Below are 27537 nucleotides of genomic sequence, written 5' to 3'. Positions count from 1 at the left end.
ACACACAGCCCACCACGCTCTTTCCTGAAGTGTATGTTTGCCCTTTTGAAGTTTTGTGATGCAGTATTGCCCTCTCCAAGCATTCAAAAAGCATGAATCTGCCCCCCCAATCATGAGATCATCTTAAAATTATGAGATTTAAAAAAAAATAACAAAAATTGGGTTCTTTTCATTAACCATCTGGCTTTTGAGTCTTTTGGGGTCACGTTTTCTCTGCAACCAGAGGAGGTAAAAATTACTTTTTAAAAAATGAAAACTGAGAATCCGTTACAATCACCATTCCAGGAACTGATGCTTCAAGAAAAACAACAAGTATCACAGAAGTCTCCATGAAACTGCAAGTTAGCAAGACTGGTGATGCCAGGTTGAGAAGGGAGTAGTTGCAACATGTTCTAGAACTTGTACCTGGAATTTAAAATTTTAATTAGTTTAGGAACATTTGGGGCTTGTTGTGCAGCTCTGAATCCCACCACTATCCCAGACTGCATCAGAGAGGGTATAGAGGCCTGATTCTCTCCTCCCTGCATTTTTTGGGGGGGAAGGGTGGGGAGCAGGTACCACTGATTCCCCAATTCCCTGCATCCTGGGCCAGGGAGTGTAGCTCTGATTCCCCTCCCTTGCATCCTAAGGGCAGGGGTTGGGGAGGTGGAAGGATTGTTTAGCTGATTCCCACCTACTTGTACCCTGGTAGGAACCCTGATTCCCCCACCCTCCCCGCTCCTTGGGAGCGGAGCCAGAGCTCTGATCCCACCCTGGAGACTGTCTAGAGCCCCGGCCTGACCCCGTCCCCGCCCTGCACCTCTGGGGCGGGGCCTAAAGCCCTGATTCCGTCTCCCTGCAGCTGGGAAGAGGTGGAGCCAGTAGAACCCGAGTCACGTGTTGTTGATGACACGTGTCCCAGGCACGGGGGAAAATGTGACGTCAGCCAGGAAGTGACGCATGAAGGTGGTGACGTGTACGAGGTCATATAAGACGTTGGCTCGGCGCAGTCGTCGGCTGTGGGGGGGCCGGAAGTGGTCAGGGGGGAGTTGCAGCTGGAGCGAAGCCTCCTCAGCTGGGCGGTCTGGGGCCCGTCTCGCCGCCGGCCCATCGCCTCCCGGAGCCGCAGAGCGGAGCCAGCCCCGGGCAGACATGGATTTCCGGGAGATCCTGATGGTGGCGTCTGAGCAGCAGGGGCTGAGCGCGGTGTCGGTGAGAGCCGGGGGGGGGGCGCTGAGGAGGAAAAGGCCGGGGGAGGCTTTCGTGAGAGCTGGGGGGACCTGAGCTGGTAGGTGGGGCGAGTCGGGGAGGGGGGAGCTGGGAGGGGTGCGGGGGCCACGGGCTGGGCCGGGCCGGGTCACTGCCAGCCAAGAGTCCGTTGTCAATTCCCTGGAGCAGCGCGGCGGGGGCCTTTCCAGCCGCGGCTCTCAGCGCTGTGGGAGCGGAGTGGGCTTGTCCTCGGCTTGCTCCGTCCAGCGGCCCGAAATGAGCCGCGCATTCCGGTGAAATGTTTGCAGGGAGCTGCAGTTACTGGGCTCCAGGTGGGATCATCCTTTTCGCTTGCGTTTAAAAGACAGTTGACGTTTGTTTCCAGTGTGGGACAAAGAGGCAGAAAGAAAGACCGTCCGGGAGCAGCGCACTTCCTAAGCAGCCCCGTAGATCTTTTCTAGCTTTGATCGCTGTGAAATGAAGGAGGCAGCTGTGGCAGGTGGAAGACTGCAGTGTGCTGGGATTAATTTCTTTTTTTCTATGTAAAACATTTAAAACAAACTTAACGTCCGCCTTTGTTCGCTTTTACAACAAACGGAATAAAATCAGTTTTATGTGGCATTAATGTAGATTTGTGTATAAAATGAGCCAATTAATTGGTACGTGTGAAATCTGAAAGCAGGTAGGGGCAAGTGGCCTGGTGGTAGTACTGTGTTAGGTGGTTTGGATTTCCTGCTCCTGTCTCTGCTACCCTTGACTGGCAAGGGCTGAAATTACTTCTAACACAGTGTACCTGTTTGGGGGGGGGGGGGGGCAAGGAACTTTTCTCTTTTTTCAGCAGTGATCACTCCAGCTAGCTAAAGAAATTTACTGTTGCTAAATACTGTCGTGGTTTCGTCCATTCTTCAGTCAGAGCTTTGAGGTTCTCTTACCCTGGTAACATTTGATATCTTCATTTATCTTGGTGTAGATCTTGGGGTAGGGTGGAGGCATTTGTTTTTGGTATTAGTGATGAATCCGCAATTGCAGGAAAAACAGAACCTTTAACTTTTGTCTTGACAGGTAATTCATTTGCCTGTATGTTGTATTCTATCCCTAACACTTGATTTGTTTCTGTCTTGTAGTAGTTGGATGTCTTGCACCTTTAAAATTACATGTCTACTCAGTTTTCTCCTGCAGTTTTAATGGAATACTTGTATTTGCTTCCTATCCTAAATAGTTGCATGTTGTTACTATGCATTGTTGAAACGGCTCTCATGTTCTATATCAGAGGTTTTATACTATTCAAGGGCCCAGTACTGCTCCTGTTGCTTTGAATAAGTGTTTAGCCATAGCTGTTGTCTTCAAAGAAAGCCGGATCAGCAGGATTTACTTGCATGATTAACTTAATTGCAGAGTGAAAAAATGCATTTCAGGTATACAGGAGTTGAGGCTTCCCTGTCTCCGTGCACTGATATACGTGAAATTAGTGCAACTTCTGCTTGTAGGCAAGGCCATCTGTGTAGTGTGGAGAGCCTTAGGAAGGGTTGCTGTTCTCAGTGAGGTGTGTGGAGGGAACTCTGCTGTGTGGTCTTTAAGGCCTGGTCCCCACTAAGCCCCCACTTCGGACTAAGGTACTCAAATTCAGCTACGTTAATAACGTAGCTGAATTCGAAGTACCTTAGTCCGAACTTACCGCGGGTCCAGACGCTGCAGGCAGGCTCCCCCGTCGATGCCGCGTACTCCTCTCGCCGAGCTGGAGTACCGGCGTCGACGGCGAGCACTTCCGGGATCGATCCCAGAACATCGGTTGCCTGCCGCCGGACCCTCCGGTAAGTGTAGACGTACCCTTAGGTGCAGCTGCTAAGGTATAGGAGAGGCTATTTCTTGTGGGCTTCTGAAGATAGACATCTAAGGCACCCCTACCTGCTGTTGACTTCAAATGTAAGGGACAATGTGGTTTAGTGGGGTCTAGCAGAATAATTCTAGATTATAGAGTTTACACATGCTATTGTCAGTTCTTTGCAAACCAGCAGGTCAGTTAAGAACATTTTTTTTTAATTTTTTTCTTTTAGAAAAACGTAAGAAATTATGTGACGTGAAGTTGTACAACTAAGGACTCTCACTATGCACTATGGAAAGTCAATTAAGTTATGGTTTCATATGCTAGGTAACGCTCCCCCGTCTGTGTATTCTCTGCAATATCATCTTTAATGATCACATACACTGTATGCAATTTAATACATTTTTCTATAACCTTAGATACAAGATGTTGTAATACAAGATGTTGTTTGTGTATGTCTGAGTTTATGAAAGCCATTTGTATGAAAGGTATACAATAAACCATACTTTTGCATCATACGTCATGTTAAATGTACCCTACAGAGTAATTAGGAAAACTTCCTGGCATATAAATGCCACAAATTCACAGCTAGATTAGCGTCTTTCTTAACTGACTTATTCCCTGAATTTTACTCAAGGAAGGCTTATTTACTACAAATAAGTTTTTAGTGCGTGAGTGTTAATGAAGACAGTATGTTCCACTTCATGACAATGGAAAAAAAACAGGATGCTGTGGATATGCATCTGATTTGTAGAAAAGTATATTTGTATTTTTTAGAACTAGTATGTGGTCTTTAAGTTAGACTGTATTGTAGTGCATGCTCATTAGGGTCATAGATAAAGTGTGCAACTTCACTGTAGCCTTTTCCTGACTTCTGCTGCTTTAACCTTAATGTTCTTGCAACATAGTATTTTGGGTGGAATAGTCATTGGCAATGAGATTTTTAAAACTGGAAAACGAAAGCAGGTTGCTCAATGTTGTCACCGAGAGAGTGCAGAAAGGCTGGGTATTTGAGAAGGTCAATTTAAGGGCACTGGAAAGCTTGCTCTGCAGTCTTTCCCATCTGTGTATCATTCATTCGCTTCAAGACTTGAGGGCTCTGGGGTGGAGCTGGGGATGAGGGACTTGGGGTACAAGAGGGGGATCTGGGCTGGGATTGAGGGGTTCGGAGGGCAAGAGGAGGATCAGGGCTGTGGCAGGGGATTGGGGCACGGGGGGGCCTCAGGGGTGCAGGCTCCGCGTGACGCTTACCGCAAGCAGCTCCTGGAAGCATGTTCCCCCTCCTGCTCCGAGGCTTGGCCAGGCAGCTCTGTGCGTTGCCCCATCTGCAGGTGCCACCCCTGCAGCTCCCATTGGCCGGGAACTGCGGCCAATGGGAGCTGCAGGGGCGGTGCCTGCGGACGGGATGGTGCTCAGAGCCACCTGGCCAAGCCTCCACGTACTATGTAGGAGCCGGAGGGGGGTCGAACTGGAGGGGGGGATCTTGCCGGCTGCTTCCTGGGAGCCGCGCAGAGCAGGGCAAATCCCTGACCCCACTCCCCGGCGGGAGCTGAGGGCCAGATTAAATGGTCTGACAGGCTGGATGTGGCCCGCGGGCTGTAGTTTGCCCACCCCTGATCTAGAGCCTCTGAATCCCAGACTTTTGAACTCCAGGCAACAATTCAGAGAGGAGGGGCTGTAATTGGGTCTAGCATAGAGACAGCTTGGCCCCAATCTGGACCATAAATGGTTATTTTAAGAGGAGCAATTAAGGTGGAGTGGGAATGCTGAGGTTGGGCGGGCAGCCTGCCTTGGAACTGGAACAAAAACACTACTTTCAAGTTCATCAGCCAGAACATTTGATCAGTCATTCAACATCCATTTCTGGGTGCATAAATGGTGTTGGTTCTACCTGTATGTTTGAATTTAAATATGCTTTTAGTAGAAAAGGTTTATAATTGCTTCATCCTATTAAGTCTCTAAGGAGTTGCCCTTTGCTAGAAGCCAAAGTGGTGTTCTCCATCACTTATTTATATAAAAGGTTATCTGTGTGAAAGTTCACTAAATTTGTCATTATCAAAAGAAAAATATTTTTCTCAAAAGAAATTAAGCACTTTTGTCAATAATGTTTAGTTAAAACCAGTGATAGTATAACAAATTACAACTCCTGTTTGCCAACTGATGCTGCTACATGACTGGTGATTAGGTGGTCATCAAAAGCTTCAGTGGCGCAATAAGATTGCCAAAGACAGTCATAGACTGAACTAGGGTGACCAGATGACAAAGATGAAATATCGGGGGGGGGGGGGGGCGGGGCCAAAAAAAAAAGCCGGGGGGGGGCGCCGCCCCTTCCCCCCCCCCCCCCCGCTAGGTGGCAGTGGCACAGCCCCGTCTCCACCCAACTCTTGGTTCTGACCCCCGATACCTCCCCAGCTTCTCGCTCCCGGGCCCAGCCTGGGCTCCGAGCTGTGCAGCCAAGCCGTGCTCTGGGCCCCTCCTGCAGCTCCCAGGCTCCGTCGCCCCGGCCCCACAGCAGAGGCTGCTCCGTTCCGTTCTGCCCCGCCTGGGACACTCGCCCCCGCAGCCCCGGGTAGCCCCTCTCCGGCCATGGGGAACTCGGGGACCCACCTGGCCAGGGGGCAAACCAGGCAGCCGGCCCGGCCCCTCCCAGCAGGAGCGTGTCCGCCCCACGCGTGTCTCCGCCCACCCGGGCCCTGCCCGCTCTGTGCTGCCCCCAGACCCACCATGCTGCCCCGGGGGCTGCAGGGCTGGAGCAGCCTCCGTGCTGCGCTCCCGGCCATGGCCCGTGTGCAAACCTGGGAGGGAGGAGGAATGCCGCATGCTTGAGAAAGAGGCGGGGATTTGGGGAGGGATCCAATGGGGGAAGGAGGGGACGGGGGGGGCAAGAGCCCATCCGGGCTCCGCCTGTGTGCCGGAGCGGAGGGCAAAATTGCTTGTTTGTCCCGTGTCCCGACCGAACATCGGTCGGGACGCGGGACAAACAAGCAAATATCGGGACAATCCCGATAAAATCAGGACGTCTGGTCACCCTAGACTGAACATCCAGCCAGACTGTCTTAAGGACTTAGCTAGAGATCAATTGGAGTGGTACTTGAGCTGCAAGCAGGCTGTCCCCCTTTGGAATTTGCATGCATGATGATGATGGTGAATGATAGTATTACATCATGTCCCAGTAAAATCGTATACCTGTTCATCTCCCCATAGAAAACCAAGTTCAGAAATAATAAAAAGTGTTATAAGTAGTGGTTTAATTCAGAGAGTATTCCCAGTACAAGGTAAGAAGGGAAATGTTGGCTTTTTTAAAGAAAACTCCTTGTAAAGTTATCAGTAAATACAACCATGAGTATATACATCTGGGTAATGAGCTTATTAGGCAGATGTTGCCAAAGGTTTCCATAGCAGCTGCAGAAAAGTGATATGCCCCTTGTGGTGCAGCTGCAAGCACATTTTTACCTGTGTGTTGTAGATATTATGCTGTACAGTGGTTTCAGTATTATATATTCAGTATTCAGCTCCAGCACAGGTTTCTAGTGTGAGCTTGGGCAAGTCACTTAGGCCCAGATCCTCGAAAGTATTTAGGCGCTTAACTTCCATCGATGCCAATGGAAGTTAGGAACCTAAATACCCTTCAGGATTTGGGCATTAGTACCTTGATCATGTACCATATTAATCAATGAGAGTTTTACCATTGACTTCACTGGGTGCAGGATTAAACTCTTGTCTCCATTTCCCCATTTGTGATAAGTGGAGACTTCTCTACTTCACAGGGGTGTTCTTTGGCTCAATGGAGATAAAGTACTTGGAGATATTTGGATGGAAGATACTATAAAAGTGCAAAATATTGTACATGCAAAATAAAATTACAAACATTTTAACACACACTTTGAGAATAGTTACAACCAAAATCACCTCTTTATCTAGTTCTGTTCTCTGACTGCTGCGAGGAACCTCTCATCAGTAACTGAAATGCTTAGGTTTTCAACCTTTTTTCATTTGCAGACCCCTAAAAAATTTCAAATGTAGATGTGGACCCCTTTGGAAATCTTAGACATAGTCTGTGGAGCCCCCCAGGTTGAAAACCATTGTTCTATGGTAATGAAAACCTTTCACGGACCCCTTAGACATAGTCTTCAGACCCCAGATTGAAATCCACTGACAAGGGAGATCTCTTCTACTTCTGGTGAAGAGCCAATCCTTATTATAGAGAATTTATAAAACACAGCAATTAGAAACCTGAAAGAGAATAGGCCTTAAATCTCATGGAGGTCACCCAAAACTGAAACAACTTTCCTCCAGACCTGCACTGATTGAAGAGGTTATTTTATGGTAAACCACACTTAGATATGTGGTAAGTGAGTAAATTGAACCATGTGGACTAATGCTGATGGATTTAAATGGCTGCAGTGCAAGTTGAATGCTGAAGAAGTAGCCTCCAGCAGAATTTGCAGACACATGGATGTCAGTAACATGGTTTATATTGCATCATTATAAAAGCCCCTTCCCTATAAAATTTCTTTCTATGGCTGAGAGGTAGCACCAATGCACAAACAGCTAACAGAGCTTATAACCCAAAGTGTATACTTGAAAAAGGTTACGAGCAGCTGAAGACTCAAAAGACCTACTGGTGCTCATTGGAATGTGTATTACCTCCTCTCATGGGCAGTGGAAACTTTGGGCATGTTATTTCTGCATATGAAATACGAAGATGGGACATGATGTAGAGTAAAAACATGACACGCCTACCCGCAGTCAGTCCACACTTAGCGCTGGTCTACACAAGGGGCGGGGATCCACTTAAGATATGCAACTTCAGCTACGAGAATAGCGTAGCTGAAGTCAACTTGTTTAGGTTGACTTACCGCAGCGTCTTCACTGCGCTGAGTCAACTGCTGCCACTCCCCTGTCGACTCTGCTTGCACCTCTCGCCATGGTGGAGTACCGGAGTCGACAGACGAGCGCTTGGGGATCGATTTATCGCATCTAGACTAGATGCGATAAATCGACCCCTGATAGATCGATCGTTACCTGCTGATCCGGTGAGTAGTGTAGACCTGCCCATACATGGGTTCATATAACTGTCTCACCTCATAAACCAGAGCCTAGAAATACCATCCTATTAGACCAGTGGTTCTTAACCTGGGGTGCGAGATGCCCTTTCTGGGCGATGTGAGACATGCTAGATTTTTTGAGAAGGTAAATCATCGAAAACACAAATTAAGCACAGGCGCGTAAGTACAACTACTTTGTTTCCTCAAACCTATGTATTTATTAACATTATACATTTTTTAACGATTACTGTAATATACAAACAAAAAATATATCTAGGTTTAAAGAATTGACCTACTTCAACGATTTTTGATAAGGGGTGCGAGAACATATTTTGATTTTTGATAAGGGGTGCGAGAACATATTTTGAGAACCAAAGGGGTGCAGGCTGCAGTAAAGGTTAAGAACCACTGTATTAGACCAACTTCCATATGATAATGGGCAAGCCATAGGATGTGATATAAAATGCTGGTCTGGAGTGAAGATTTTTTTTTTTTATTCTGAGCTTGATTTGCTTTCATAACTGAGATCTAGGGTCCGGCAGAGTTTGTGACCAAAATGTATGTAATATATGGAGATATGCCTATCTCATAGAACTGGAAGGGACCCTGAAAGGTCATCGAGTCCAGGCCCCTGCCTTCACTAGCAGGGCCAAGTACTGATTTTTGACCCAGATCCCTAAGCGGCCGCTTCAAGGATTGAACTCACAACTGTGGGTTTAGCAGGCTAATGTTCAAACCACTGATCTATCCCTCCCCCCAGCTGACTTTTCATTTTTTTTAAATTAATCTCTATTGCTATGTAAAAGACATAATCAAGGGAAATGACTATATGGAGGGAACAGTGAAACTTGCTATTGATAAATGTTGTCAAATGCATAAAAAGAAAAATATTTTTCTGTGATCATTTTTGGCTACTGTAATCTTGGGTTTTATGAAAATAACATGTATAAAATGTTCAGACTGATTTTTTTAGTTGACCCTGTAAGCTAAGACATGCAAGACTCTGTTCAAGGAAATTTTCCAAATGAACATCAACTTTGAGGTTTTTGAATAGTTTACCTCAGTGGTTCTCAGCCATGAGTACGCGTACCCCTGGGGGTACACACAGGTTTTCCAGGGGGTACATCAACTCATCTAGATCAGTGGTTTTCAAACTTTTTTTTTCTGGCGACCCAGTTGAAGAAAATTGTTGATGTCCACGACCAAATGGAGCTGGGGATGAGGAGTTTGGGGTGAGGGAGGGGCTCAGGGCTGAGGCAGAAGGTTGGGGTGCGGGGGTGAGGGCTGCAGGGTGGGGCTGGGAATGAGGGCTTCAGAGTGTGGGAGGGGGTCAGGGCTCTGGGGTGGGGCCGGGGATGAGGGGTTTGGGGTGTAGGAAGAGGCTCGGCTAGGGCAGGGGATTGGGGCATGGGCTTATCTCTGGTGGCTCCTGGTCAGCGGCACAGCAGGGGTGCTAAGGCAGGCTTCCTGCCTGTCCTGGCACCGCTGTCCGCACTGTGCTGGTTCCTGGCCAATGGGAGTGTGGAGCCAGTGCTCGGGCGGGGGTAGCATGCCTGGGAGCCGGACCTGCTGCTGGCCGTTTCCAGGGCACGGTGCGGTATTGGAACAGGTAGGGACTAGCCTGCCTTAGCCAGGCAGCACCATGACAGGACTTTTAATGGCCCGGTTGGCAGTGCTGACCAAAGCCGCCGCGAACCAGTCTCTTCCATTCCGCGACCCAGTTCTGGGTCATGACCCACGGTTTGAAAACCACTGATCTAGATATTTGTCTAGTTTTACAACAGGCTACATAAAAAGCACTAGCGAAGTCAGTACAAACTAAAATTTCATGCAGACAATGACTTGTTTATACTGCTCTGTATACTATACATTGAAATGTAAGTACACCGCTACCTCGGTATAACGCGACCCGATATAACACAAATTTGGATATAATGCGGTAAAGCAGTGCTCCAGGCGGGGCAGGGCTGCGCACTCTGGTGGATCAAAACAAGTTCAATATAACGCAGTTTCACCTATAATGCGGTAAGATTTTTTGGCTCCTGAGGACAGCGTTATATCGAGGTAGAAGTGTACAATATTTATATTCCAATTTTTATTTTACAATTATGTGGTAAAAATGAGAAAGAAAGCAGTTTTTCAGTAATAGCATGCTGTGACACTTTTGTATTTTTATGTGTGATTTTGTAAACAAGTAGATTTTAAGTGAGGTGGAACTTGGGAATACGCAAGACAAGTCAGACTCCTGGAAGGGATACAGTAGTCTGGAAAGGTTGAGAGCCACTGGTTTACCTTATTGGTCTGAGTAGTGCTCAAATTGCTTTTTTGTTTTTTTCAGTTTTAAAAATTGTTTTTAGCTATTCCAATTGTATTTTATCCTTCATGTTTTCTATGATTATGGTTGAGAGATTACAACTATTTTTAAAAATTAATAAACTTGTGCTACTAACACCTTAAATAAATAACTAGGAGTAATTTTTGAAACTTTTCACTCTTCTTCTACCACCTTGTTTACCTTTTGCATTTCATTCATCTTGTTCAGCCAAAATAGACTGTTTCTGGTTTTCAGAATGCCACTGTTGAGTTGGAGACAGTGCAAGGGAATGGTTAAAATGAAACAAACCATTCATTCTAATTTTTTCAAGTTATGAAACATTTCTATTAATATTAGATTTTGTAATAACTTTAATAAAGCTAAATTTTCAGCCTGAACTACCTGACTCTTTAGTATCAGCACCAGAGGACCTGTCCCTGAATCAAGATCTTATAGTTTGCTTTGTACAGATAAGGTGCTATGTTAAGAAGGTAATTTAAAACCAAAAAAAGTTTTGGCCATAATCATTAAGCAGCCATATTTATGAGCTGCAACTTTGACACTTCTAGCTCCTGCTAGCCAATGCATTTTAATATTTTCACCAGAATCACCAATATGGTAGTCTAACATTTATTACTTGTCATCCACCAGGTTAAGCCCAGTAGATCCCAGATCTTTAGCTTTTTAAATAAATCACAGGTTTTTTTCCAGCATAGAGAAAATTCTGCTGGTTTGATGGTCTAGTTGTAGCTCAGAATGGTATGTAGAGTGCTTAACCGTGGGACTCCAGTGCAGTCACTCATTCCGGGGCAAAGAAGGTCTGAAAACACTTAGTCCTTGAGCAGCTCCTCTGCTTCGTTCTGGAACACAATGAGCCAATTTCAGAGGGAGCCACATGCAGCTTGCCTGTGGCTGGTAGGGGTTGGTTGGCTGTGGGCAAAATTCAGGGAAGATGAGGTAAAAATTAGCATCCTCTGAGCATGGAAGAGCCTCGGAGGAGGATGGTGGGGAAGAGAATATCTTCTAACAATAAAGCTCATTAGTGGGATGAATAATTTTTTCAATACTTTAAGGCACACAATGTACAGTTGAGGAAAGGCGCTTCCAACGCCCAGAGGATGAGCCTCGAAAACGGTATCTTGTATTTTGTGAGAAAGCAAAGCCAATGTGGTACATTTCAGCAATATTTAGCCATGGAACTGCTATCAGTTGCTACCCTGAGAGATAATCAGTGTTTACAGTTTGAGAAGCACACTGTTCCAGACTAGCTTGACCTGCTCTTTTCTAAAGGCTGTTTTTCCATTCCTTTGACAAACTTTCTGATAACTGTGTGAAACTTGATTGGTGTAGCTGCTGCTTACTTGATAAAAAGTAGAATGTTCATGCGTATCTTGTCGGTCATTCTAGGAAACTGATATTGGAGTAGCTCACAGTTTAGAGTAATCATTGTGTGGATGGTTCTGGAACAGCTTTGTGCTTCAGACCAACTGTTCATTTTTTAAATAGAGCTAAACTTATAAACCTGTTCTGGTTACTCATTTCACAGTGCTTACAAACAGAGTTTGAAGAAAATACTTTTTGGAACAGAACTAGTGATTCATAACATGAGAAATACTGTAAATAATTTGAGCAGTGTTTGGTAGCTGCATCTTCAAGATCAAATAGAAATGACATTTAGAAAGCTTCCTTGACTGGGAAAGACTCATTTTAAAAATATTACTATATACTCTTGTACAAGTTCACACACAAATGGTGTTGAGAGGGATTGCTTGTAATGCTGCTTATTCACCAGAAAGCAGTGTATTTTGCTGCATTATAATACAGTGCTCAAAAATGCTTCTCTAACACTTAATTTCTTTATAAGCCTTTCTAATGTGATAGATCATTCTGCATTTGGCCCTGCTATATGTAAAGCATTTTTTGCCAAGAGGTCCTCTTGTACAAAACTCTAAAACAAAATTTCTATTTTGTACATTCATTATTTTTTAAAATCATTTGTAGAAATTGAATGATAAATTTTCAAATGTAAATTTACTGTTGGTGAAATGTGTTATCAGCTTTAGGAATGAAATCATTCACAGAGCAAGAATATAACCAGTAGTAGCAGTGCAGGGTTCTCTAAACTGCTCACCAGTGTGCGTCAACCTTGTTCTGGAAGGATCTCTTCTAAGAATGAGAGGGTAGTTCAGTCTTTGTCCTTTCAGTCTTAGGTCTAACATCTGAAACTGTCAACAAAAAGCTCAGTCTTGATGATGTGTAAATACACCTCTACCCCGATATAGCGCGACCCAATATAACATGGGTTAACATATAGCACGGTAACCCCAGGGCTTCGGCAGCGGGGCTTGGGCGGCGCTTTAAAGGGCCCTGGGCTCCGGCTGCTGCGGGGAGCCCTGGGCCCTTTAAATCACCGCTGGAGCCTTGCTGCTGCTACCCCCGGGGCTCTGGCAGCGGGGCTCGGGCGGTGATTTAAAGGGCCTGGGGCTCCAGCTGCTGCGGGGAGCCCCGGGCCCTATAAATCACCGCTGGAGCCCTGCCGCCGCTACCCCGGGGCTCCGGCAGCGGGGCTTGGGTGGCGATTTAAAGGGCCCGGGGCTCTTTAAATCACTGCTGGAGCCCTGTCGCCGCTACCCCGATATAATGGGGTTTCACCTATAACGCAGTACGGATTTTTGGCTCCCCACGACCGCCTTATATTGGGGTAGAGGTGTATCTGTCCCATAAGAGCTGGACTGAAGGTGCCAACATTTCCCATAGACCTCTGAAGAATTGTTATATGGCAGTATTTTCACCCACTACAAACATGGGTTGGATTTGAACCAAAAACCCAGATGTGGAAAACTTCATATCCCAATTCAGATCCCCTGAACTGTTTAGTTCCCTGGACATTTTATTTTGTACCCAATAGGAAAGTTCAACTAACAACAAAACTGCTATTGGTGCCTTTCGAATGAAGGGCCCAACCCTGGAAATCTTTGCTGTCTCTAGTTGTCATTACTAAGATGATTAGTCCCACAGATTTCAATTGCAAGTGCAAAGGATTGTTGTTTGTGTGAGTTAAGAACTACTCAAAGGCGTAAGGGATTTGCAAGAAGTCCTCAGATTGTGAAGATACATTTTATGCGTAGACACATCTATCAGTAGATACATTCAGGTTGTAGAAAGCTCATAAACTTGATGCTGAATGTCAAGTTTTGCTACTGAAATGAGATTGTGGTTTTTTTAGTTTTGCTTTAGCAATTTCAGGAATTACTAAAAGGCAACTTTTAAACAGCTGCTACAGAAGCCTTGCAGCTGGTGTTCTAAGAACCAGTTTTGGCTTAGCGCTTAGTAGAAATAATCTTCTGAACCTTGAATCTTAGTAAACATATTTGTTTTAACACATGCTCATATTTTTATATAAAACATTCAAAGCATTTGTGTTGGTATGTTGCGGTCTTCATCAGAAATTAGAGCTAAAAAACTCCAATTGGACATATACTTAAACTGGTTAGCAGTGTAATTTTACACATACTTTTCTTCCTCCTAGGTATTTGGGCATAGATTTCTTTTTCCAGATGTTACCCAGTACAATGATTTCTTAAATTAAGTGTCTTGGTGGTGATATTTGTTGAATGAGACTAGCCACCCCAGTGATGGTGTGTTTCAGCATGCTGCCAGCTGTAGGAATACTTACGGTTTCATATATGGCAGGATTTCAGCTCACTTCCCCAGGCAATTCTTTCAAATGAGGGAAATCTCAAAATTTTACAGAGCGATTTTGTTTCACCTAGCAGTCCAATTAGCTAAAGGCTTTTGTTTATTAGCAGAAAGGAAGATGTACACTTTCTAAAATTACCTTTCTTTTCTTTGGGTTCTCCCAGCTGCTTTTGGATTTAACTAATTTCCCCTATTTCAGTTATCTTATCCATTGTCACCTTTGTTTCCTTCTCTAACCCTTTTCAGTTTGAAGTGTGTCTTTTATATAAGGGAAGAAGTTCCAGTAATCCCCTAGTCTCTCCTTTTTACTTCTTCCACTCCTTGGAAGTTCTGTGTGATACTAACCACGTAAGCCTTGAACTGAAATAACATCAGTTTCACACCTTTAATTATGTCAGAGCAAATCTTTGTGTGGACACACATTTTGGATTAAGAGTATCCTATTTGGATGTAATGTAAATTGATTTTTTTACCAAATGAAATTACATCCAAAGAAATTACTCTTAATCTGACATTAGGGTCCACACACAGACTTGCATCAAAAATAACTAATCGTATAAAATAGAGCCAACGTAGTTATATTGATTCCAGTTTGTATGCAGGCACGGCAGAAAAGGAAGGCCGGATGAAGCCTGTAAACTCTTTCGATCTTGAAAGGGGGAGTCATCCAAGAATGAGGTGTATTACCTCACTCTCCAGACAAAGGCTCATGTGTTGTGTGTGGTACTCCTTTCCCCTACTGGGCCGGAGAGTGTAGAGCTGCATCTGGGTCCATTCTAATGGCTGTTTCTACTAGACCACTGGTGTAGCTATTGCACATGTTGTCAATCTCCCCTCCTTTTCTCCCTTTTTTTTCCTCTTCATCCCTTCTGATTTTCTTCTGTCCTCTCTTTTGGTCCATTTCCTCCTTTCTGGTTCCTTGTCCATTTTATACCCAGAATGGCTCCTTTGCCGCGGTTTTGTACATAGGGCCTGTTCCTGTGCAATGCTGGGCCACCTCATTTCTTGTTGAAGTCTGTTGCTTAATGAATATTGTCTTTCATTGTTAACATATTTAAAGCCAGATAAATCCCTACTACTAAGACTTTGTCTACACTAGCACTTTTGTCAGCAAAACTTTTGTCGGTCAGGGGTCTGAAAAAGCACACCCGTGACTGACATACATTTCACCGACAAAAGCACCAGCGTGACCAGCGCGATGTTGGCAGGCGAGCGACTCCTGCCGACATAGCTACCGCTGTTCATTGGAGGTGGTTTAATTATGCCAGCAGAAGAGAGGCTGCATAAGAGACTTTACAGCGGCGCAGGTGCAGTGGTACAGCTGTCTGTAGTGTAGGCAGCCTAAACTTCTCATTGATTGTGATTTTCCCATTTAGTAAAAACAGCTATATATATTAAAACCTTTGTTTTCTTCTGATCGATTTGCTTTCTCTTTGCAGAAAAGATACAGTTTGGCAGTAGGCCCTCCCAAAAAAGATCCAAAAGTCAAGGGTGTCCATTCTGCAGCAGTGCAAGCTTTTCTGAGACGGAAAGAAGAAGAAAGTAGGGGAAAAGGTACCTATTAAAGTTGTTCTGAGTATTCCCTACTGGAGAAGAACTTCTTCAGTGACTCTCTTTGGGACATTTTTACTCTACTCCTTACGTGCCTTTGAATATAATTGTTATAGATCCCCACTCTTCGGAATGTCCTTACATAATTGCTGCGGAGTCAGAACCCACTGTAGAGCAATGATCCTCAGAGCTGCGCGCATTCTCCTTTGTGAATCCAAGTGTTTGCTCAGCAGCACTTCTGCACTCGCTATCAAAGCAGCCAGAAAGGACTAATAGCATGAACCAGGAGCGGGCACAAGGAATTGTTCTGAACTTTTGTACAGCTTTTAATATTGAAAAAAATGTATTTAACAGTGTCTGAAAGTGACAAAAAGCCATGATTCCTGTCTTTATATCACAACATTGTGCCTTTAAAAATTAGATATGCTAACCTCATCTGGATTAATTTTAAATCTTTTGGCTACAGACTTTATTCAAACCATTGGTGTTTTAAAGTTGTGTGTATGTTCCCTATAGTTGTTGTTGTTCAGACTGAACTGTAGCCATGTTCTTCATAATATTTACTTAATCCCTATGGAATTCTTCATCTCCAGAAATTTAGATCAGACGTGACTGAAAAATCTTTTCCTGATATTCTTTTACAGAACTAGAGGCAAAAAGGAAGAAGGAGGAACTTCTAGCTAAGCGTATTGAACTGAAACATGACCGAAAAGCAAGAGCTATGGCTTCACGGACAAAGGACAACTTTTATGGCTATAATGGCATTCCTATTGAAGAGAAGCCTAAAAAGAGGCAGACTTGTGAAAATGTCGATCGATGCACAGATGCAGAATATATGACAGAAGATGAGGCAGAGCAATTTGAATACAGTCAGACTGAATCTGAGCATGAACCGGAGGAATATGAAGAGAAACCATCCAAAGCTGCAGTGAAACCAAAGGCGCCTCCCAAAAGTGCCCCTACCCCTATGAACTTTGTAGATCTTCTGAGGCTGGCTGAAAAAAAACAGTATGAACCAGTAGAAATAAAAGTAGTGAAAAAGACAGAAGAAAGGCCAAGAACAGCAGAAGAATTGAGAGAGAGAGAATTTTTGGACCGGAAAAACAAAAAAGGGGAAATCCAGAAAGAGAAAAAAAAACCTGAAAAAGAGATTAGGAATGTAACTGCATCAAGTTCTTCAAATAAAGTGTTTTCTCATAAAGACTTTATAAATGCAAAACTTAGCAAAAACTCAGTGGATAAACATTTCTCTTCAAAAGGTAGTTTCCCCTCTCAGTGTGGTGCTGATAAGAAATCCAGTGGGCCTGTGTTTAGCGACAAACATGCAAGGTCATCATCTTCCTCCAAATCCAGTCAAGTGGAAAAAGCAAAAGTTACACAAAATGGATCTTTAAAAAGCTCATCGAGTGGCATCCATAGTAAATCTTCAGTCAATGGAGTAGGAAAATTTGGGTCAAGCGCTCATACACCAAACTCAAAAGCACCTGCTAATGGGGCTCAGAAACTACAATCTGTTAAAGAACTTAGTCTGAAAAAATCTACTTCTGTCCATACAAAACTGGGTAGTGCAACACCCCCTCAGCATGAAATAGTTAAAAATTCCAGCTCTGGGCGGCCGGGGACCAGTGCGGGGTCGGGCGGGCCCGGGCGGCCGGGCGGCAGTGCGGGGTCGGGCAGACTGCCCAGCAGTGCGGGGTCAGGCGGGCCCGGGCGGCCGGGCAGCAGTGCGGGGTCGGGCGGGCCCGGGCGGCCGGGCAGCAGTGCGGGGTCGGGCGGGCCCGGGCGGCCGGGCAGCAGTGCAGGGTCGGGCAGACCGCCCAGCAGTGCGGAGACGGGTGGGCCCGGGCGGCCGGGGAGCAGTGCGGGGACAGGTAGGCTGGGGAGCAGTGCGGGAATGGGCGGGCCCGGGCGGCTGCCCAGCAGTGCAGGAACAGGCGGGCCTGGTAGGCCGGGGAGCAGTGCGGGAATGGGTGGGCTCGGGCGGCTGCCCAGCTGTTCGGGGACAGGCGGGCCCGGGAGGCTGCCCAGCAGTGCAGGAACGGGCGGGCCGGGGCGGCCAGGGAGCAGTGCGGGAATGGGCAGGCCGGGGAGCAGTTCGGGGATGGGCGGGCCCGGGCGGCTGTCCAGCAGTGCGGGGACGGGCGGGCCCGGGCGGCCGGGGAGCAGTGCGGGCATGGGCAGGCCGGGAAGCAGTGTGGGGATGGGTGGGCCCGGGCGGCCAGGGAGCAGTGCGGGGATGGGTGGGCCTGGGCGGCCAGGGAGCAGTGCGAGGACAGGACCTGGAAAGTCAGTAAATTCAAGCATGGAACCTGGGCGACCAGGCAGCGGCTCAGCTGCACCTCCAAAACCTAAGTGCACTGTTGTATCAGAAACAATCTCATCTAAAAATTTAGTCTCCAGACCAAGTAATGTACCAATGAATGGAACGAGACCTCCTCCAGGGCATAGACCAGTGTTTCATCCACAAGGTATGCTGTTTTCAGCAAATAATGTTTTGTGTTACAAATATGTTTCATGCATTACTTGTTCCACATGTCTGAGGTTGAAGTTGATCAGAATTGCCAGCGAGTTGTAGATAGATTTTTCTAAGTGTATCTGATAGCCAGAGTTGCATTCTGAAGAATGCCACTAAATAGCAGTATGACTTTTTCTCTCCCCTTGCCACTCATTGCAATATTTCTTTCCTTTTCACCGAACACTTACACCCAAGAAAATAAGATCCTTGGGTGGGTGAGATCTTTTCCAGGGAAAGAGAGAGAACAAAATTAATAAATAGAAAGGAAGGAGGGAGGAGTCCAACTAACCAAAAAAAATGTAATTAGGTCTTTTCAGGTAACTTTTATAAACACGAGCTGCTTTTTAAGGGTAGGTGGGTGAGTAGCCAAAGAGGAGAGAAATGAAGGATTCCTGAGGCCAGTTGTCATTTAAAATTGTGATTAATTAAATTTTAATAGTGCCTTCTGTTCAAGGATCTCAAAGCACTTCATAAACATTAGGCCCCACAACAAACCTGTGAAGTATGCTTAGTAAGTGTTGTCTGGATTTACTCTACCTTGTTGGCATGGGGAAGTGAAGTTTAAGAAAAAAATCTTTGTAGTTGTAAATAGGATAGCACTTTTACAAACCAGTGTATTTGAAATTCCATGATTGAGCAAGTATGTAGGCATAAATTTACCTTTCATTCTGGCAGTTCCTCTGGGATGCAGTTGACTGTAATGATGGGAAACTTGGCTTGTACGTGTAGCTTAGAGGAAATATTTCCTCTTGCTGAGACTCTTGGAATGTCCAAATCAGTTTTTTTTGTTTTTGTTTTTTTTTTAAACTCAGTCTTGCAGACCAGAGCTGCAAATTGTACTCCAAATCATAGATATACCTGCACAGAGTCCAGTGAAATTATGTGTTTATCAAGGAGAAAAAAAGGGGAGAGAAGTAATGGGGAGAAGCATAAATAGAAAAATAATAAAAATAATAATTTCAGTAGTGAAGATTATTTTGTGACAGATGGGTTACAGAAGTTGTAAATATTTTTACTCTTTCTCTTTAGGTCTTCCAAGGCCTTCTCTTCCACCTATAAGTTATAAAAGGCAAATAGAAGATGATGAGGAATATGACTCTGAAATGGACGATTTCATTGATGATGAAGGGCAACCCCAGGAAGAAATATCAAAACATATTCGAGAAATATTTGGCTATGATCGGAATAAGTAAGAGAAATTAAGATGTAACAATATTTTCATGTCCTACATTAATTTTGTTTGACCAGCTCTTTTCTTCTGAAACTGTAAATTGTTAAACACTTAAAGTGTTGCACCCAACATAGGGGAATTCTTTATTAGAGCTTCTTCTAACAGGCTAGAACTGATCACAGAACTAAAAATTAATGGTAGCTTAGTTACAAGTGATCATGACTTGATCACATTTAAAATGTGCAAACAGAAGAAAGTCCAAACCAGTAGTATATATATACTTGATGCTTTAACAGAGCCAACTTTACAAAGCTGAAAACAGTTATGAGCCAAATCAGCTGGAAGGAAGAATTTAATCAGAAAAAATGTGAATGATAATTGAGGATCATTTAAAAACATCTTACTAAATGCTCCGAAATCCACAATCCACCAACTGAGGTGGAAGGTCATGGTGGTTTAAAAAAGCCAATCTGATTTAGAGGGGAAGTGAAGGCAACTATAAAAAAATATATATATAACAAATGGAAGAAAGGAGATGTTGACAGTGATGAATATAAATTAAAAGTTAGGAATTGTAGAAAATTGATAATGAAAGCAAAGGGACACAAGGAAAAATCTATAGCCAGCAGAATTAAGGACAATAAGAAGGACTTTTTAAAATATGTTGGAAACAAAAAGAATCCTGACAATGTTATTGGTCTGTTACTAGATGGAAATGGTAGAATTATCAATAATCAGAAAAGACAGAAGGGTTCAATAAATATTCTTGTTCTGTATTTGGGGGGGAAACAGATGATATAGTCTAATCACATGGTGATTACGCGCTTTCCATTCCACAAGTATTTCTGGAGGGTGTTAAGCTACTAAAGAAGCTACTAAAGTTGGACATTTTTAAATCATCAGGTCTAGATAACTACCATCCAAGATTTTTAAAAAAGCTTGCTAAGGAGCTCACTGGACTGTTAATGTCGATTTTCAATAAGTCTTGGAGCACTGGGGAAGTTCCAGAAGATGAGGAGAAAGTTGATAATGTGTCAAGTTTTGAAAAGGGTAAATGGGATGTCCCGGGTAATTATAGGACTGGCAGCCTGATGTGAGTCCCAGGCAAGATAGTGGAGTGGGTGATATGGGTCTCGATTAACAAACACTTAAAGGAGTGTAATGTAATTAATGCAAATCAACATGGCTTTATGGAAGATAGATCCTATCAAACTGACTTGATATCTTTTTTTTTTTTCCTAGAGATTACAAGTTTGGTTGATAAAAGTAATAGTGTTGCATAATATATTTAGACTTCTGTAAGGTATTTGACTTGGTACTGCATGACATTTTGATTAAAAAACTAGAATGATCTAAAATTTGGTGGTAATGAAATATAAATTACAAAATTATCAATTCTTTGAGTCACCGTATGTGATAACTGACAATATGTATTTCCAGCCCTGTGGTATTTAATGCTTTATCATAGAATAGAATATTAGGGTTGGAAGGGACCTCAGGAGGTCATCTAGTCCAACCCCCTGCTCAAAGCAGGACCAATCCCCAGACAGTTTTTTACCGCAGTTCCCTAAATGTCCCCTTCAAGGATTGAATTCACAACCCTGGGTTTAGCAGGCCAATGCTCAAACCACTGAGCTATCCCTCCTGCCCTTTGGAATGCTTTCTATGGAAGCCTGTAATATTTCACAGTCTCTTCTAAATATTTATACTATATTCAGCATTATAGTATCTTGTTGCCTAAGTGTAAAGCTGTGTAGCTAGCTCTTCAATTTGTGTTAACTGTTCTGTTAGAGGGTCAAACTTCTGATATATTTGTTACATAGAGCAATTAACATATGCACACACTGACCCAGAAATGAAACCTTTTATTTGCCTCATTTCATACTCTGCCTCCTTTCTTAAGGTATATTTTTAAACTTAATGATATTTCAAAAACCTCAGTTTTTCTTGATAAAACAATATTTTCTTTAACAGTGTGGCAACCCTAACAGAGCTGCCATGTAAGCATAACCCACCATATGAATTAATTAGTGTGAATAGTGTCAAGTGAACATTTTTGACCTGAAGATTTGTGAAGCAGAAGTATTACCCTCTTTTGCTTGCAATTGTTCTTTCACAGCTGTCTTGCCAATCAGTATAGCTGTCATTAAAATATCATGACAGTTCAACCACAAGAGGTGACACCCTCAAACTGTTGAATTGTGTGAAGGAGGAAGCAGTTGTCTACTTTGTTTCTACTTGACTTTCATTTGTCTTTTTTTTGGGGGGGGGGATGGGAAGGAAGGTGGGTAACTAAATAGTCCAAAGTCCCAGGTGAGGAAAAGAGCAAAACTATTCAAATAAGAGACTAAAAAAACCTGGCATACTGTCAAGAGCTTTTCTTTTACAATGTTGGGCTAGTGGCTCAAAGACTAAATCATATGGATACATTTGTTATTTTCTAATGAAGAATACTAGGAAGGATTTCAGCCTTTTCCATATTTTGCTGTTATGGACACCTGGACCTTCAACAGCAGGTCTGATATAGAATCATAGAATATCAGGGTTGGAAGGGATCTCAGGAGGTCATCTAGTCCAACCCCCTGCTCAAAGCAGGACCAATTCCCAACTAAATCATCCCAGCCATATAGTTAGCACTGCAACAGAAACGAAACAGAATGAGCCATATCAAGTGTCAGGTGTGCTGCATAGGACAGGACACGCTTTCTGTAATTCACTGTTGAACGTGGGTTAACAAATACTCGGTTAAGTAAGTTAAAGTATGCTTATTATTCAGCGGGTTAAAACTTGAGTTTAATTTTTTGGAGAAATGTAATAGGGTATAAATCAGGATAATCTTTTATTTTAAAAAATCTTGCCTATTCTTAATTCAACCATATGTATTAGTGTTGATTAGCGCTAATTTTTGTTTTTCATTATATTGGATTAAATATAAGTATTTGCTTTCAGATATAAAGATGAAAGTGATTATGCCTTACGTTACATGGAGAGCAGCTGGAAAGAGCAACAAAAAGAGGAAGCCAGGAGGTATGAATTAGATTTAAGTTTTGTTAGTAAGAATTTTCTTCTGCTTACTACTAGAACCTTTGTCATGCAGCTTAGTTAAAATGGACATTTGTCAGGTGAAATTTGGTCCTAAATATAAGCTTTGTGAAAATGGGCTTACATAAAACTTAAGGCCAAATATCTTCCATAAGTGTCTTATAGTTTCAGTCAAAAAATGTTAACAAACCTTGCGGTTTATCACTTAAATATTGTAGAATTTTGCTAATTCTTGAGAGCTGGGGAAAGGAATTGACTAGTAAATGCATATATAGATTCAATGTTTGTAATGGCTCAGCCATTCCCAGTCCTTATTCAATCCTCAGGACATTGAATCTATCTCCCCTTGTAAGTATTCTCACATTTCTTATCAAACTGTCTGTACTGAGCTATCTTGATTATCACTTCAAAAGTTTTTTTCTCTTACTTAATTGGCCTCTCAGAGTTGGTAAGACAACTCCCACCTGTTCATGCTCTCTGTATGTGTGTATATATATCTCCTCAATATATGTTTCACTCTATAAGCATCCGAAGAAGTGGGCTGTAGCCCACGAAAGCTTATGCTCAAATAAATTTGTTAGTCTCTAAGGTGCCACAAGTACTCCTGTTCTTTTTATTGCATACTTGCAACTTCTCACCAAGGTTGGCCAGTAAGTCTTGATTGCTTCCCCAGGTACAGCTACTCTTCTCACAAAGTTAGTCAGCCTGCAATATGGAGTTACGGGGACCAACTGTCTAATCAATTACTTGAATGCTACACAGCAGCTGCTCTTCACCAGATTGTGTGATTGGGACCATGAAACAAGGGTTTTTCGGTGTTGATCACCTGGCTCCCTGTTCAACTGAAAAACCTGTTTCTGAAGGTTTAGATGCTCCCCTTTAATTCTAAGGAAAGAGTTGTATTAATTGTAAAGCACCTGTGCAAAATATCTTTTTCTCTCTACCCCAAAATGCTTTTAACCAAATATCCTAGGCTTGTTGTGCATCCTTCAAGTGGAGAGAGATCTTTGTAAACCAACAAACCTAAAATTCTGGGTACCATGCAGCTTTCATTTTAAAAGAAAAATATCTTATGCCAAACTTCAAATATTTGAATACTTGGTGTATTTATTACTTTAAGTTAAACTCTAAATTTGGGTTAGTTAATTTTTCTACATGAAAAGAAGAGCAGGAGTTGTACACATTAATGTCTCCTGGGCAGCAGTGTGTAAAGGATTTGCTATCTTCTCTTATTTGGCAGTTTGAGACTTGGTGTCCAAGAAGACCTAGAAGAGCTGAGACGTGAAGAGGAGGAATTGAAACGTAAGAGGCAGGCAAAGAAGCTGAGGACACGTTAACTGATTTACAGTGGTTTTGTTCTGTTTTTCTACTATCCTGGTCACCCCTTTGCCTCAATATTTCAGCTCCTCTTATAGTATAACTTTAGTTTTTATTTGCTTATTGGTGAGCAAGAAAATATGTAAAGGGAGGAGAGGGCATAGAAAAACATGGCTTTAGTTTGACCCTAAAATATTTATTTTTAATACTTGCCAGGGTTAATTTTTTACAAAAAGAAACTAATGCAGATTTTTGGAATAAAAGCTATTAATGAATGTTTCCATTGACTAAATTAGTTCAGAATGCCAGCAGAAATATTGACTGACTATGCACTGGCTTGCAAGATTTATGTGGGCCCATACACCAGTAAATCAGACTTGCATTCTTCATTTGACATGTGGGGAAAAAAAAGATGAATGCCATTTATGTTCCTTAGTTATTTTTGAGAGATAAAAGTACTGCTTTGTGTCTTAAATCTCCTGAATTAGGATCCCTCAAAGTATTGAAATATCATCTTCTGTTCAAAACAGCTTGGTTGTAAATTTCAGCCATTGCCAGTAATGTTTAAAGCAATAAAATGATATGTTTTTCTGATTTGAGAACCTTGTGTCCTAACAAAAATAGTAATTAAACAAACAGAAGAACCTTTGATTTCTAAAAAATGCTTGTCAATCATTATACCTTGCATTTAGCAGTGTGACCAAGTTTACATTGGCGTTTTTTATGTCTGGAATGTCAATGCCAACCGATTTCAGTAAAACACGAATAAACATTTTTCCTGGAAAATAGGAATTTGCAACGTTTGTATATAACTAGTGCTTTTTAGCTCAAGCAAATGCTTAGGAATTTTTTTCTGCCCTGTAAATCTTAAAATTGATCTTAGTTTCATCTGTTTTTACACATTGAGTGTACAGTACACTTTTTTGTTTTCTCTTGTATTAAAAATCAGGTTTTTTTTAAATATGAAGCAGTTATTTATGCAAGCAGTTCCAAAGTCTGGAAGAGTACATTAGAATGAAGTTGTGTGAAATACAGAATTTTCAGATATTTTTTTATGATCAAGCCAAGATGCATTTGCAATTCCTCTGTGATATCAAATAACTTTGCAGTTGTCATGCTGAATTTAACTAGTGAATACTTCTGATTTAATTTTAGCGAACCAAAAACTTAAATGTAATGTGTATCAAGAGAGTTCCGCCCTCTATTTTGATGCCCATATTGCACCTTTATTTCAAGCTATGCACTACAAAGATAAGTTTCCTCTCAGTAAATAAGCGTGTAAACAGTAGGCACACGGTTCATCTAAATCTGCAGAGATTGCACTCTGGGTTCACAGCCCTAATCTAATGATGCATTACTTTTTATCCCACAAGCTACCATAGTGTGTGTTCTCATCAAAGAACCAGTATCACTACTCTACTCTGCTTCAAGCATTAGCTCTCCATTAGTAGTACTTCTACCATTAGATACTTGAACTGTTGCTAACCTCTAATGCTAGAAGCAATTGGCAAAGTGTTACAAGGTTATTGGGGGTAAGTGGAAGAGACTGGCCAAGGAATAAGGAGGAGGTGGGGGAAGAGAAATTGCATGCAAAATGAGTAGATACACAAGGACGGAGGGAACTTAGCCTATCAGAGAGCATTTCTTGTCATTGCTGCCTCCAGAAACACCAATTCTAGCATCAAAGTGGAAGGGCCAATATTGGCAGCAGGTGACCTGACTCACTGTAAGGACAAAAGGGACATTGTCCCTATTATAAACTGTTTTGGGCAGTGGTGAAGCAGTCCATCTTTGCAACACACTGCTCAAATGAATGAACCCTTTGGATAGTCGTTACAGGTATCTGTAGTAGTAATTGACAGAGATACCCAAATTAAGGTAATTACCAGTGCACCTATGTATTTTTTTAAAAACTGTATATTGCATAACATAAAAACTGATCCATCTCTATTGTACTTACAATAGAGATGGATCAGTTTTTGTTATGCAATATATTTGAGATGATGCAAGATACTGTAACCTGATTGGTTGATTATTTACATGCCATTGTATGTTTGCTCTGCTTAATGGGACCAGCTGAATTGATTGCTGTAGTTTCTAGAATTATCCACTCAAGACAATGACTGAATGTTGGGACCATGACCAAGTGGCTATTCATTTTTTTAAACTGAATTGAACCTCTAGATCTTTGTCAGCCCAGATAATTATATTAGCCACGAACAATCTTCTGAATTGTTGAAAAAAACTTTGGAAATGAAAAAACATATTCACTGTTTGATCCACTGAAATTTTTAAAAGTGTGTATTGACACTTCTAAAACATTCAGTTTAGAGCTAAATCTGCATTTCAGATAAAAATAGGTGAAATAAAGCCCTGATTATCCTTTTTTTTCTTATGTAATTGGCGCAGAGATGCTGTAATTAACCACTATTATAAGATTAGTTCAACTCTTTTATCTTGAAAGCACTGTGTTGTCGTTTGTCTTGTACAAGATGACTGGAATATTGTCTCCATTGCCAGCCTTCCTCAAACACAGTACACCTTGTGCTGTATTTGTTCCCTCATAAAATAATCATTGTTTAAATTTTTTTTTATATATTTCATATAGAAATTTAATTCACTCTTTGCAGTCAAGAAATACTTTCTCATAGCTAGTATGGGTTACTAATGATTTTTCAAACTTTGTACAAGTTACTAGATTTTAATTAACCTGCCTTTGTACATTTACTGCATTCTTACTGCTTGTAAATCAGCTAGGAAAGTACTAAAAATTTATTTTATATCCAAAAATCTGTTTACTCTCTACCAGATAATTAATTTTATTTTGTTAATGTAGTTAATATCTGATGAGACTTCAAAAGACTTTGAAGTAAAAAACAAACAAAAAAAACCCACTGCCTATTCCTGCTTATAAGGATTACATGTTAAGCTAGTGACGTTCATCATAATTAAACGTTTATTTTGGTTTTTAGATTTTAAATTCAATGTTTGAAGATGTGCCTTTTTTTTACTAAATTGGGTCTAAAAAATCTATTCATGAATGTAAGAGTATAAAAAAGTAAAGATTAGTCTGTTTCTGCTATCACGGATGACAGATCTTTAAACTTGATAGTCTGAAATGATTAGTTTTCATAAAACCCTTCCAGGTCAGGCTTCGACTGCACAATTATAGTAGCTATTTCTTTACCTGTATTACTAAAAGAAATTAAGGGCACTTTGTATTAGACTTTTTGAATTTACAATTTCAGCTGTGCTTACACATCACAGAACTGTCCTCGGGAGATCAGGGTAGTGCATCACAGGAAGCCTTAGTGTGCAATTCTGTGATGTGTTTTAAACTAGAAATCTTTCAAAGTAGATGAAATCTCTTCACTGGAGTCTGGAATTATTTTTGTGTAAACCCCAAAATTGTGCAGGAAAATTTTTTTTTTTTCCATTTTGAAACCTGATTAGTATCTGAAGCATATTTCCCAATACAGCAGGAGACCAAAACAGAGAGAGAAAATATATGGAGAGAGACTGGTGATTAAATTGTGATGAATATACTTGACTTTTATTTATTCCGGTGCGTGTGATGCAATATTAAATTGTCTGTGTAATTGAATGCTTTCTGGTTTAGCCTGATTTTCTTTGGGGGTTTCATTTGTGCACAGTGTCTTTTTACACAATGTGACAAATCAGGTAAAAACGTACATAGCTTAACTGTTTTCTGGGTGCTGTCAAGAAAGTGTATACTTTTGCACATGCAGAATGCAGATAAAAGTTTTGCATATTATGTATATAATAAATTACAGGTATTAAACATTTTATTTATCTTTGTCATTGGTTTGCATTAATTTATATAAGATTTATGCTATTTTTTCCCTCCTA

General features: G+C 42.1%; 1 protein-coding gene across 1 annotated transcript; it reads left to right on the top strand.

Moving 5' to 3' along the window:
• Positions 1 to 1012: 1012 nt before the first annotated feature.
• On the top strand, positions 1013 to 25973 carry SPTY2D1 (SPT2 chromatin protein domain containing 1). Its single transcript, XM_026660143.2, has 6 exons — positions 1013 to 1191; positions 15511 to 15625; positions 16267 to 18090; positions 19167 to 19326; positions 22258 to 22335; positions 23591 to 25973. Exons 1-6 carry the CDS (start codon positions 1132 to 1134, stop codon positions 23685 to 23687), a joined length of 2334 nt encoding a protein of 777 aa, XP_026515928.1. The 5' UTR covers positions 1013 to 1131; the 3' UTR covers positions 23688 to 25973.
• The last annotated feature ends 1564 nt before the right edge of the window (positions 25974 to 27537 follow it).

The sequence above is a fragment of the Terrapene carolina genome, unplaced genomic scaffold (genome assembly GCF_002925995.2).
Source record: "Terrapene carolina triunguis isolate 2854851 unplaced genomic scaffold, T_m_triunguis-2.0 Scaffold715, whole genome shotgun sequence".
In the NCBI taxonomy this organism is placed as follows: Eukaryota; Metazoa; Chordata; order Testudines; family Emydidae; genus Terrapene; species Terrapene triunguis.
The sequence above is the reverse complement of the archived record's forward strand: the minus strand, read 5'-3'. Positions and strand labels throughout refer to the sequence as shown.